Raw genomic sequence first — 14,065 nt, 5'->3', positions numbered from 1 at the left:
TAGTCACGTTATAAAGCATTTATAAGCATTTAGGTCACCAAATAAACAATATACACTTTATATACAATATACAACAGTCCTCATTTCCAAAATAACTTTTTTCATGGGTCTCAAGCTGGATGGTCATTTGTGTCTTTGCAAATGAATTTCATATGAGATAATAAATGATCATGCATTTATTTTGCAGATAATTTATTTGCACAATTTAATGTTACAGCTCATCTTCAATCTGCAAATGGTTAACCTTTCTATTTTGGTTTATGAGGAATGTTTTAGGATGTTACACCAGTCACAGTTGAGCGAGATCAGAGAGATCAGCAGACATAAACTGACCATGTCGTGAAGCGCTAAACTATGTAAAGCCAAAGAACTTATTTACGTTCTGTTTGAAGTCATCTCATGTTACACTAGGCCTATAAATATGCCTTGTATCTCATTCTTCAAGATCCATTCAGATCTTTTAGAAACTCTTTCAGTTTCTTTTAAAACACTTTCAAAAACAGGTCAAATTGCGTCGGCAGCAGAGAGGACTGGATGAACAGTCTCTCTCTGTTTTCTCTCTCTTTTGTACCACCGGGTTGTTTCTCTCAGACTCTCTGGCCCTATTCTCCTACATCTCAGTCTGCCTCACTTCACCAGCTCCTGACATGACATCATTTCATCACGAATGAAAAGCGATTTGCTTTGCTCAGCAAACTAAGGTGGTGGCCGACTTTATGAAAGACTCTAACAGTCTGTAACTAATGAAGTGTTTAGACTGTACGGAAAATCAGGTGACGTGGAGACATGAAGAACTGCCCCAATTTTTCGATGCACTGCATAAACCCTTAATCACGAGGGCAATTCTCCATCCTGGCAAAGACGCTGTGACTGAAATAAAGACTAGCACTTCATTGAGTAGAAATGGGAACTCTTCGCTCCTGTGTATAAAGCTAAAATCCAAACAGTATTCATCCCATTAAAAAATTTATATTCTCCAGTTGGAGATTAATCAGGTCACTGACCCACACAGAGCCTTCCACTGTGGTCAGTCTCAAAGCCGGTGTTGCAGATACAACGATATCCTCCTCTCAGGTTCTCACAAGCACCGTTGGAGCAGATACCAGGATCCAGGGCACACTCATTGATGTCTGAAAAAACATATAGTCACAGCATCATTCATTTTGTATTCTCCCAATCAGTGCTGTCCAGATCCAGATCAGAGATAAAACTGAAATAAAAACCATTTGGGAGATGCTAGCATGCCAATACAGATGCTTGGGTTCTTCATTTAGTCCATTAGGAACACAGGATTGTGTGGTTTATGCAAAACCACAACATAAGACACAGAACTGGGGATTACCTGTTCCATCGATGGAGAAACCAATCCCGCTTCGACACAAGGCATTGAATTCAGCTGGAAAAAGAGAAGGACCAAAGGCAGTTCGGTTTGAATTCATGCGGTTCATTTTAACCATGGCACAGATATGGAGGTTATCTGTTCCTGAGGAGATGAGCATCAGTAAAAAACCACAGCACCCATCTTTCATTGCTCTGATGACCTATGACCTCTATGGCCATATGGCCATAACCAACCAGGAGCCCAGCAGACGTCCTTACTGCCACTGCCAGGCCGTACGTTCCATGTCTACACAAACACAAACTTCCTGGATGTACTGCAAGATAACTAGAAGCCATCAAAAAGGTGAAATCCATTCAACTGCCAAATGAACAGTGAGGAGTTACAAAAAAGCTTGCCGAGGAAACCAGAGGGTTAGTAATATGTTAATTAAGTAACCTTAATACAAATTTTCAGTCATGCGAGTTCAGTGAAATACAAAGAAGGAACATATAATGCTGCAGGCAGGGAGAGTCCAAGTCACAATTAAATAAGCCTAATTATTTCAACTCCTTAACAGCATTAATCTAAATATGCTGCATTTACATTTCAACAGGTAATCAACCAAAATGCCTGGTCCAGTTCTGGGGGATTTAAGACATTTGTCCTCAATTCTCTTTTCCTACAAAGGTTCATCCATGCTTCTTTGCAGCAATTCATCCAATTCAGCGGAGAACATGCAAAACTTCTGGTGAAACAGTACATCAGGTAGTATTTAGCTATTTTTCTGGGGCAATTAATTACCGATTTCAGCTGTAATGAGTTCATCCCTCAGTGAAATCACTTCTGGCCTGCTTTATCTTGTCCTCATGAGTAATTTACAATTACAGACAGTTATTTAGGTAAAGGGTTTCTCTGTAATTCTGTATACGGGGAATGCCGGTAAGCCCATATCAACTGCGCCACACAACTGCCAGGAGCCTCAAGGGCTATGGAGCACTGATTACCTGCATCAGGTGTGTTATGAAATGGCTCACAGTTAAAACACAGACTAGGAGGTAATATGCCAGTAGCTCAAAGGCTGAAATCTGTTTCCTTTGTATTTCTATTTCATTGCCTTTTCCATATTTTTACCTAAACATTTAGGTTCTGTGCAATCCACTTATGACATTTACATTTTACTGAATGCTTGTATAAGCATATAATAGAAATGATCATATGTTCAATCAAAAAAGGTAATGCATCACTAATTAAGCATAAATAATTAGGAGAAATCTGGTTTCATACAGGTACAGACATGCCTCTGACTGGGATTATATTTCTTAAAAGAGGGGGGGTTTCCTCATTATTTCAAGTTCAGACATGAACAGCTACCCATGAGGATAGCAGCAGAGACACAATTTATATGAGGTTCATTAGGGCTCCTAATGAGTAATGAGCCCTCTTGGGGTTGGGAACGTGGAGGTTCTGGAGAACCTGCAGTGCACCTGTGAGCAAAAAAAGGTTGAAGGTCAAATGCTGGACCCTGAAGCTCAGAGTGAATTCAACAGGGACATCTGTCCTGTGGAAAGCATTATATGGGAGATGGAGAGAATCCAGACTTCCAGATTTTTCTTGAAACTCTGAATCACGAACATTCATGTGCATGCACACACAGACACACACGTTTGACACATTTGACTGTATGCAGAAAAGCGTATCAGACACTCATATACATCCTCGTGCCTTCTAAAGAAACACCAGGCTGAACTATAAACCAACTCCCTTCTGCTGGGCTTCAAATCAGACCTTCAAATCAGACCTTCCCCAGGCAGAAACAAAACTGTCCCCAAAACTTAAATAAACCAGACCCAGTGCAATTACTTTTTACAGCACAAAACTGCCATAACATAGTGTGTGTGTGTGTGTGTGTGTCTGTGTGTGTGTGTGTGTGTGTGTGTGTGTGTGTGTGTGTGTGTGTGTGTGTGTGTGTGTGTGTGTGTGTGTGTGTGTGTGTGTGCAGAGCAGGTCAAATGTCACATATGGGGTAAGAAAGGGAAGATGTACCTGAGTTCAGGGCAGGGCATGGTTGGCAGGGCTCGCCAAAGCTGTAGTGGGTACTGGCACAGCAGCAGGAAGACTTGGTGATGGCGGCGAGGAACGGGCGCACACACACGCCCTTTTTAATGGCTCCGTAGCAGGTACTGCGCACATGTGTGTCTGGAGGCAGGAGGACCAGAGAAACACAGGCAGAAATCAAGCGTGATGCTTTCTCCGTTAACAAGAGTGCTCCAAAGGACCAGGACGGTCACTGGACACACCCCCTAAAACACAAGCACATTAGACACTAAAACGATTATATGCACTCACTAAAGCAACTCACTGCACACATCAACGCGCAATCGCAGCCCCCTGTGTTGACGTTGGTTTCCAGTAGAAATGAACAGCTAACAGGGTAATTCTATTGCAACATTTTTGTGAGTTAATGTCTCTGCTGAGAAGCAAGCACCCATTTCCTGAAAATCCCTCTGTGACACAAGTTTGGTGCTTGTAGCACCGTGTGAGTCACGCTGTTGTTGGATGGGAGCTTAGTTTGGCCTGACTCGGAGTTCAGCCCAAATCTGAAACAGGCTGTTTACGTCACATGTTGTGTTGAGAGTGAAAGCCCTGGGCTGAGTGGCTGAGAGCATGTTACTGTGAGCATGTGTCTTCTCTCTGTTTACTAAGCACATCGCCCTCTTCGCAGCAATCAGCGTTTGTGTACTGGTGGTATACATAGAAGATGTCTGTGAGCTTCTGATGGTTAACAAGATGAATCAGTGTTTACAACACACATAGGGCTTCTACCCTTGGGGATAATTTGTTCATGGCACAGAAACCAGAAAGAATGTGTGTGCGTAGGTGCATGTGATTAGTCCCTACCCACACACGAGTGTCCATCAGGCCCAAGGGTCAGGCCAGCTGAGCATTCACATCTGTGTGAGCCCTCTGTGTTCACACACCGGCCAAATGCACAGATCCCAGGGGTCAGGCACTCGTCAATATCTGGGACAATAACCGCCCCATTAGAACAGACAGACAGACAGACACACACACACACACACACACACACACACGCACGCACGCACACGCACGCACACACACACACGCACACACACACACACACACACACACACACACACACACACACACACACACACACACACACACACACACACACACACACACTCACACACTATCACAGCACACAGATTAAATTTCCCGAGATCATGTCCATGTCTATCATGTCAGTCATGGCCAAACAATCTGTACAAACTGATCTTTCTGGAGCAAAGTTGTAAAGTGTGGGATGTAAAGTTACAATTTGCCACAGTACGCACCTGTGCAGTAGCGCCCACTAGAGGCCAATGTGAAGCCATGCTTACAAAGACACTTAAAACTGCCATCTTCATTGATGCACATGCCATTCAAACACATGTTTGTTATGGCACATTCGTCATTGTCTGCAGGGGCATAAGAGTAAAAGGCATTAAAAAGACATGTTGTTCTAAACTTGCTAAATATACAATTCTGGTAGTGCAGGCAAAGGTCTGGCCATTGTCTAATGACTAATGATGATGGACACAGATGACTGAACTGCTGTTTGCGTGTCCTACTCTTGTGCCGCCCGCTCTCGCGTCTGACATGGGAGGCTGGTGGGTGTAGCGGGTGGTGCGGTCTTACCCACACAGTTCCTGCCATCGGGTGTGAGCAGGAAGCCCACGTTGCAGATGCACTGGAAGCTGCCCGGCGTGTTGAGGCAGCGGCCGTTACGGCAGAGCACACCGTTCTGCAGGCACTCGTCGGTGTCTGCCGGGGACATCCAGCAGAATCCCCATGGAAGCAGAGACATGAGACAACATCCCCACGGAAGCAGAGACATGAGACAACATCCCCATAGAAGCAGAGATATGAGACAACATCCCCACGGAAGCAGAGACATGAGACAACATCCCCACGGAAGCAGAGACATGAGACAACATCCCCATAGAAGCAGAGACATGAGACAACATCCCCACGGAAGCAGAGACATGAGACAACATCCCCATAGAAGCAGAGACATGAGACAACATCCCCATAGAAGCAGAGACATGAGACAACATTCCCATAGAAGCAGAGACATGAGACAACATTCCCATAGAAGCAGAGACATGAGACAACATTCCCATAGAAGCAGAGACATGAGACAACATTCCCACAGAAGCAGAGACATGAGACAACATTCCCACAGAAGCAGAGACATGAGACAACATCCCCACAGAAGCAGAGACATGGGCAGCCAACGTGACTCGACTCTTAACTGGATGCTTCTTAGCTTGACAGCTTGATGTTTTTATGATTAACATAATGGCCATGTTTCTTACTGCAAGGTATAATCTTGCCAAATATCAGATTTCCTCACTCAAAATCACATTTTGTAATAAGTTTGCTTTAAAAGGACAAGTGTATTCTGTTCTCTATACTTAGACAGTTTTGTTTGTAGACAGTCAGTTATTGTTCGGAAATGTATCAAGACGTAGAGACACACCTACGCAGGCCTGCTGGCCCGGAGACCTCTGGAAGCCAAGACGGCACTTGCAGTAGTAGGAGCCGGCTGTGTTGATGCAGTCCCCATTTGCACAGGGGTCAGACTCACACTCGTCTACATCTGGTAACGAAAAGAGATATGTAGCTGTTCTATTTACTCTCATGCACCCTAAACACGAGAACAAGGTCGAACGGTGAAGTGGCGCTACCTGAGCACTCTGATTGGCTGTCCAGCCTGTAGCCAACGTTGCATTCACATCGGTGGCCGGCCCCCGCTGAGACACATCGTCCCCCGAGACACAGGTGGGGCATCAACAGGCATATGTTCATGGTCTCGTTTAGACTAACTGGGGAAAAAATCCACACAGGCCCTAGTTACACATGGTCAGGTGAGGCCTTCATTTGGGTTTAAAAGAGGTGTGACCACATGACAGATTGGTTGTCTTATCGCTCATTTTGTACACCAATTGACCTCGACCGCAACCCTACACGTTCACGTTTAACGTCCATCACCGGCATAAGAGTGACTAACGTTACCAGGTTCTAAAAAGCAGAGTGTTTGTGTTGCAGTGTTCAGCTCACCGACGGGTCCTTGTGGCCTTTGTCCGTTTCCACTGCCGGGGATTTGAGGGACGTGAGGGATCTGTGGAAGCTGAGGGTACACGTGACCGTTCCCGCCGACCGGATAAAGCGTTTGACCATTACGAGTGGTATCGTGTCCATTGGGACGCTGAGGAACTCTTCCCCCCACAACACCAGCGTCCACGTCTGGATACCCTCCCGCAGATGCTCCCCCGAAACACAGCCTGTGGAATTCATCTGAGCAACAACACAACCAGGTTCAGTCTCTTATGATAAACTGTAACACTGACCAGCACCCAAACACAAGCAACCCTAAACCCTGTAGCACCTGCTTTACACACATGCTTCAACTTTTCTGTCTTAATCTTTATTTATGGAAAGGAAAAACAGCTGGGATTGCAGTTTTATTCATAGCACTCCACTGATTGTAAAATTAAAACAAGAAGGTATTCAGTCTGCAGGTTAACAGAGCACACCCACTGATCATCTCAGTCTACCTAATATCCATTTACTACGCTATATTTCTGCTACACGCTTGCACTGTGGACTGATTTCTGCGCTTGTCAGAGCCGGAGTGGCTAATCGGGAGATTCAGGAGGGTTCCAGATGGGCTGGCTCATGTCAATCTCTAGTTTGGGCCGATTGGAAGGGAAAAATAATTTTGGGCCGAATTTGGACATTAATCTCCCAGGCTGAAAAAGTGACCCACTCCGGCCCGGGCGCTTGTGCTGTGTCCTCAGAAATAGAGCCCTTTGTTCTGAATGTCCCACAAGAAAGTAAAGCTCAGCCTGCACTGGGCCTGTACCCTTTAGCGTCCCTCTGCCAGACCTCTGTAGGTATTATCAATGTAAGATTCATATGGTGCCAGATACTCTCTGACACTTCATTAGCATGCACTTACTGGAGGAATGTGAGCTCCTGTGGCTCACACACCGGCCCCTGTGTGACGGGGGCCCGAGGGATGGGCCCTTACCTGAGCCGCGAATAGGGCACATCTCTGGGAGCCTTCCTCGGGCCCAGCAACGGGCAGCATCGCAACAGCACTGAGCTTTAGTAAAGCGCCCAGCCATCTCCTGAGCACACCGCCCGTTTAACACAGCAGCGAAGCAGGAACCCGTGTTCTGAGCTGGCGTACCACACACACACACACACACACACACACACACACACACACACACACACACACAATTTAATCATTCCTTGCTTAATGTTACTGGCACCCACCCAGAGAAGAACAATAAATCTGAAACGTCTTTGGTGGGACTTTAATACTCCACAAAATGTCACAATGATCTAAGTCAAAACAGTCTAGAATGATTTCATTGGTATTACTGCAAAAGCATGCAAAGACATCGCTACTGCTGTTTTTATGAACAAATCAGTAGAGGTTGAAGAAGGCTTTCAATGTGAGCGTCAGGTGAGCAGAATCTAATTCAGGTCTACATTCCACAAATGCAAATGAGCAAAGCAGTTAATCACACACTCCGAGTTGCTGGCTCCATGCTGGCTTCAGATCTTTAAGATGTCATTCTGGGGCTCTCCTGTGAAACCTTAAGAGTAATCTTCAAGGGCCAGAGAGCAGTCAGCACCAGTGCTGTTATGGAATGACCTTCCATCTTGACATCACCTGCCTGTTACAATCACCTGCCACTTCAGTAGAGTTGGTTCTGTTTGTTTCTAACAGCGGCCGTGCCTCAGAGCCACCTGCCTTAGAGCCAGCTCCCTCCGCCAGAACACACGGCCGGTTCTCATCAGCATGTCTGTCTCACGCTCTGCCTCGGGTGGAAACAGCCCTCTGACATCAGCAGCGTGCTGTGAAATCCTCCAGACCCAAAATGGCTGCATTTCCTACAGGATGTAGGTCAGGCAGCCCCTTTGACGGGACGTCTCAGCCAACATCTGCTGCTGGAGGTGCTGTTTACACATGCGCTATCATAGCTTCTGAAAGCCAAGTTCACCTCCAAGATGCTTCAAACAGCAAGAAATCTGCACTCACTTCTATTCGTTTTCAGTTTCAGTTTTTTTCATTGACGTCACATTCTAAGTGTGCATGTACCTCATGTATGATTTGCTACATTTGTAATGTATAATTTTGGCTCATATATATCTCAAGTAACATTTTGATTTTATAGTATGTCAATTTTTCCTTATGCCATCTCGTCTTTATTACCACAATCGCTTCTTACCTTTGTCTGTTCATTTCAGTAATAGCATATCTGGATTGCCTGGACTCGTAAATATAGTTACTTATCTGTTGCTCATAAGCAGAACTAGTGCATGTTTATGAACCTCGGGCTGGGCAGTCAGAAGCTGGGCGGGTTTGGAGATGGGAGCCCAAGTTCTGTCCATGCAACCTTACAGGTGCCTTTGATCAGCTAGCACTTCTCACTATGGAAACATGACCTTAAATGGCTAAGCTCCTCTGGGCTGCTGGGACTTCTATAAATGGCCATGCGATAATCATAAATAGGAACACTTTAAGATTAGCATTCAAAAAACAGTTTGAAAAAACAAACAACCTCAAAAGCTACTCCCACTGACTACCCAGTTTGATGCCACTACATCCGCTAATGGCACAGTCACTAGAGGAAGAGGAAGTCTCAGGACACTGGTTGTATTTGTGTATTGGCCCATCTGCACTTATCTGACTCTCCATGTCGTGGCCAGACTAAGAGAGACAGGGACATTGGCCAGGTGGGTACATGACCCAACAAAGTGCTATCCTGAAGTGGAATTAAAGAGCCAGTCTAAACTCCCTTCCACAACACAGTGCCTCTATCTGACAGATAGCACCTTGTCTCTTCTGACTCAGACTGGAATGTTGGGGAGGTACTTGAAGGGGGTGGGGGGCAGAGTGTGGGGGCGGAGTTTGGGTGTCAATGTGAGGGGGTGGAGTAGTCTCAGAGTGTGGGGTGGAGTGTGGGTGGCAAAGTTTGGGTGGTGGAGTGTGGGGGCGGAGTATGGAGATGGACTGTGGGTTGATGGGTAATTGCTGGTTGAGGTCCATCTGCAAAAGCTGTGATCTCTCCATCACATACAGCCTGACAATAGCATTCCCTGCCTGCCTCAACAAGAACTCCATAAAGTTCTAAAACTGCACATAGACACATATGTACAGACAGGCAATGGCAAGCCTAAAAGAGACCACACTGTTGCAGGGTGAGAAGTATGAGAGATATGTTTGTCACCCTTCGTCATAGAAATTACTGGTAATGTCTATGTGCAGTCTCAGTTACACCCACTAACATTGTGGGGATCTGAGGTGCAATTCTAATGTTTTTTTCCACCCAAAGGTTTCCTTGCAAATTCCTTCACATGAACAGCTGCACAGAGGCAGGGGCAGTCATGGCCTAGCAGTTAGGGAACTGGTCTTGTGACCGGAGGGTCGTGGGTTCGATTCCCAGACCTGAAGCCATGACTGAGGTGCCCTTGAGCAAGGCACCTAACCCCAACTGCTCCCTGGGCGCCGGGCTAGGGCTGCGCACTGCTCTGGGTACGTGTGATCCACAGCCCCCTAGTAATCACTAGTGTGTGTGTGTGTGTGTGTGTGTGTTCTGACTGCACAGATGGGTTAAAAGCGGAGGACAAATATCGATTGGGGTGTAAAAATCACAATTGACAAAATATGGCCCATTTCACATTTCAGAGGGGGCCAACAACACTCACCAATGACACCAATGACTCACCGATGCAGCGTGTCTTGTCTGACGACTGTAGGTATCCTGGTGGGCACACGCAGGTGAAGCTACCAGCCGTGTTGGTGCACTGGCCTCCATCACACACACGTGGGAGGGTGGAGCACTCGTCCACATCTATCAAACAGATCTCTAAATCTCACACCAGTCTTGTCAAAAAGTCAAAACCTGCGTCATACAGAGTTGACGTCATACATGGCAAATTCATGTTCATCTTTTCAATTACACTTTGCAAAATATTTCATTTACATTTAAATATGGCATTTGGCAGACACCCTTATCCAGAGCGACTTACATTTTATCTAATTTTTATACAAGTGAGCAATTGAGGGTTAAGGGCCTTGCTCAGGGGCACCTCAGTCATGGCCTCAGGTCTGGGAATCTAACCCACGACCCTCCGGTCACAAGACCAGTTCCCTAACCACCAGGCCATGACTGCCCATTTCAGGTGTTGCTGATTTAATCTAAATACTGTGTGATACAAATATACATACACATGTATGGCCATATTTATTCAAAACAAAAACAAATCTGCCACTATTACCATTATGGACTTTAGTGAGTTTGGGTGTGGTGAAAGTGCACATCCCCATGAGAGAGTGCCATGGGCCACGAGCTGAGCTAACGCCAATGGACCAGCCTTCATGCACAGCAATGCCCCAAAAGAATCGTCCCCCCCCACCCACTGCTCACATCTCAGTCCAGCTTGGATTCGGAATTGTTACAGCTCACAAACCACGTGTAAGCTTGTCTTCGTTTGGAAATGTCTTTGCAGCAAAAACGTGTGGGCCCAACGTCTTAACAAAAGCTTCACTGTCATTTCTAATTTGTCTAACCTTATTGACTTAGGGTTCTAATTTCATTCAAACAAACACTGAAGTATTAGATTCCCATGCCTCCAAAGAAGTAGAATGAAAATATTAAACAAACGTAGAAACACAGCACACTTGTGGTCAACCACAAACCCCGATCACACACTGTGAATAGCATAGCTCATTTATCCCAAAACCACAGTTAAACTGTTTACAGTGTTGATACCAGTGATGAGAAAGTGATACTCCTGGTCTGACAGGTGACACACAGTTGACCTGTAATTAAGCAGCTTCTAGTCAGCCTACCGCCACCAGACGTCTGGAAAGTGAACTGAAGTCGAGACGGCCCTGTTTCTGAACGCATTATGTTACTACATACGGTTTTCTTTAGTAATTTCGAGTAATTACTAGTAATTCAAAAGAGCAAGTCTGCAGTTACCTAGGCAGTCCAGTTGTTTAGTCCATCACAGACCTCAGGCAATAAAAAAATAATAATTCTTCTTCTTCTTTCAGTCATTCCCATTTAGGGGTCGCCACAGCGGATCAAACTCCTCCATCTGGCCCTGTCCTGAGTGTCCTCCACTGACACACCAGCCACTCTCATATCCTCTACCACTGCATCCATAAACCTCCTCTTAGGTCTACCTCTCCTCCTCTTGCCTGGAAGTTCCATCCTCAAGACCCTCCTACCAATATACCTCTCCTCCCGCCTCTGTACATGTCCAAACCATCTCAATCTCGCTTCTCTAACTTTATCTCCAAAACAAGCTATATGTGCTGATCCTCTAATAAACTCATTTCTGATCCTATCCTTCCTCGTCACTTCAAATGAGGATCTCAACATCTTCATCTCAGACACCTCCATCTCCCTCACCTGTCTCTCTGTCAGTACCACTGTCTCCAGTACATACAACAAAGCAGGGCTCACTACTGTCCTATAGATCTTTCCTTTCATTCTAGCTGACACCCTTCTATCACAGATCACCACAGACACTTTATGCCATCCAAACCTAGCCACAAGTGTGCGCACACCAGTGTATTTTAGTGCCGGTCCCAAGCCCGGATAAATAGGGAGGGTTGCTTCAGGAAGGGCCTACAGTGTAAAAACTGCGCCAAATCAAATGATTTGGATCAAAAAAATTATAAGTAATTAATATATTGTTTACTAGCCTAGTTCTAAATGGCTTGTACAATCCAGAAAGTGTTACTAGAACAAGATTTAATAAGGCAAGATACCCTAGGTTTGTAATCACCAGCAAATTACATCAGCAACATTCTCATTCGTTTGGTCACTGGAGATACAACATGGCTCCTTTTTGGAGGTCAGAGAACGAGCAGCTACTCTTCCCCAATACGAAGCCACGTTAACTGGGGGAAGGAGTGAAGACGCCTCCCTACTCACCCTGGCACTTGGTGGCGCCGTCGTTCAGGCGATGCCCAGCAGGGCACCTGCAGTCATAAGAGCCCACTGTGTTGATGCAGCGCCCCCCGTGGCATAGTCCCGGTACTGCTTGGCATTCATCAACATCTGTACAAAACATTCCAGCACATCAGTAGGGAAGTTTTTTTACAGTCAAATGGACAGAGTGAAGCAGGAGCCACTGTAATCACATACCAGTCAACATTTTGGCAGATGAAATTATGCTGAATCCAAAAATCTGCAATAATCGAGCTGTACTGAGCTGCTGTCACTTTCAATATATATATATATATATATATATATATATAAAACTAAAACCGTATATACTTGACATAACTTTTTATACACATTTCTCATCACTTTATAGACATGTTATCTATTATAATCATAGTTTCAGACCAACATTTCTTTATGCTGAGACATTAGATTTGCAGTATGATGAATGTCATCATCTCTGAGCTGGTTTAATGGCAATGATAAGGACACAGTGGCCCTACTGACAGCACTGGGATCTGGGTTGACGGTTGGCACGTGGACTTTGTTTACATTCCTCCTTTGTTGTCATTGGTTCCTGTTAGTCCGTGTCTCCTTCCGCTTGTGTGTTCTGTCCATCAGTAGGGTTATTATAGTTGTATGCTTACCTTTATTTAGGCCCTGTTTCTGGTCACTGTTGCTTTATGTTGGCATTTTTTGTCATAGTTAGTGCATTTATATTTTCGGTTTCATTTTCTTTTTCATTAAACACTCAGTCAGAGACTCACACTTGCTTCCTTCCTCTTTTTTTTGTACATTCTTCACCCATGACAGATTAAACATTTGCAAAAAATGTTTCAGCGCAGACCGTTCAAAATCAGTGTTGCGGTGTGTTAACGTAGGCTGGGACAGAAGCTCCATTCATGTCTCGGTAATATCCGTCTGCCGCCTACACCCTCGTCCAGAGACCCAGCAGAAGGACGTGGGTGGAGTGGCTGAACCTTCCAGCATCACAGTGCCGAGCATGGGAAAGACTGGCTGTTTATTAAAGGATCCAATGCTCCACTCTTTGGTTCAAACATAGGTAAGGTCGACCCTTAGATTCTCCATACTGCCCAGGAAGTCCTGTGTCTGCACATGCTGTGGTGGAACCAGGTCTCTATGCTTTAAAGGTCAGTCATTCTCAAGACTTATGTGCAGCTGTAATGATGAACGTCACAAATCACATCTGCTCAGTTCAGAATTGAAGCTACATGGTATCTAGGCTCCTTTGGAGGGTTGCAACTGTGTCTGAAATCATTTTAGGACTATATTTTACCTGGTTTGGCATACCTATAAATGAAGGTTAAAAGCTGGGTGTAAAACCCCTGTGCAGGTGTAGCTGGGCTCTTTGGGTGTGACTCTCCTATTGGAAGTGTGTTTGTTACTAAACGTTTGGAATGCGATGTAGGTCAAATTTATTCCAGATGTGCCCATAGTGCCAGTGGTTGTGATAAGGCTTGGTGGGGGAAGAAAGTGTCTCAGGCACTAAATTGTTACAGTATGCTTAGCATCCCCTCTGAAAGCCAAGCCAAGATCTATATGGGGGGTATCAAAGGTAACCCTTTCATTGGAACGGAACTTCAAAAGCAGGTGCTTAGACAACACTTGCTGTGTCTACAACTGGATTTCAACTTGGTCAACGCATGGTGCTACCAGCTACCAGAACCTGTAGCTCGTA

General features: G+C 45.3%; 1 protein-coding gene across 1 annotated transcript in view; it reads right to left on the bottom strand.

Moving 5' to 3' along the window:
* Nucleotides 1-14,065, bottom strand: part of fbn2 (fibrillin 2) — a 52,008-nt gene that overhangs the window by 28,836 nt on the left and 9,107 nt on the right. Inside the window, exons 7-18 of the mRNA XM_077019986.1 lie at nucleotides 12,355-12,480; nucleotides 10,132-10,257; nucleotides 7,419-7,571; nucleotides 6,446-6,682; nucleotides 6,073-6,210; nucleotides 5,865-5,984; nucleotides 5,021-5,146; nucleotides 4,678-4,800; nucleotides 4,220-4,342; nucleotides 3,365-3,517; nucleotides 1,343-1,396; nucleotides 1,005-1,130 (exon numbers count right to left, since the gene is read on the bottom strand). Of these exons, the coding sequence (XP_076876101.1) occupies nucleotides 1,005-1,130; nucleotides 1,343-1,396; nucleotides 3,365-3,517; nucleotides 4,220-4,342; nucleotides 4,678-4,800; nucleotides 5,021-5,146; nucleotides 5,865-5,984; nucleotides 6,073-6,210; nucleotides 6,446-6,682; nucleotides 7,419-7,571; nucleotides 10,132-10,257; nucleotides 12,355-12,480 (1,605 nt within the window). The remainder of the gene's footprint in view (nucleotides 1-1,004; nucleotides 1,131-1,342; nucleotides 1,397-3,364; nucleotides 3,518-4,219; nucleotides 4,343-4,677; nucleotides 4,801-5,020; nucleotides 5,147-5,864; nucleotides 5,985-6,072; nucleotides 6,211-6,445; nucleotides 6,683-7,418; nucleotides 7,572-10,131; nucleotides 10,258-12,354; nucleotides 12,481-14,065) is intronic.

This window comes from Brachyhypopomus gauderio, chromosome 10 (genome assembly GCF_052324685.1).
Source record: "Brachyhypopomus gauderio isolate BG-103 chromosome 10, BGAUD_0.2, whole genome shotgun sequence".
In the NCBI taxonomy this organism is placed as follows: Eukaryota; Metazoa; Chordata; class Actinopteri; order Gymnotiformes; family Hypopomidae; genus Brachyhypopomus; species Brachyhypopomus gauderio.
This window is presented reverse-complemented; position numbering and strand designations above follow the sequence as displayed.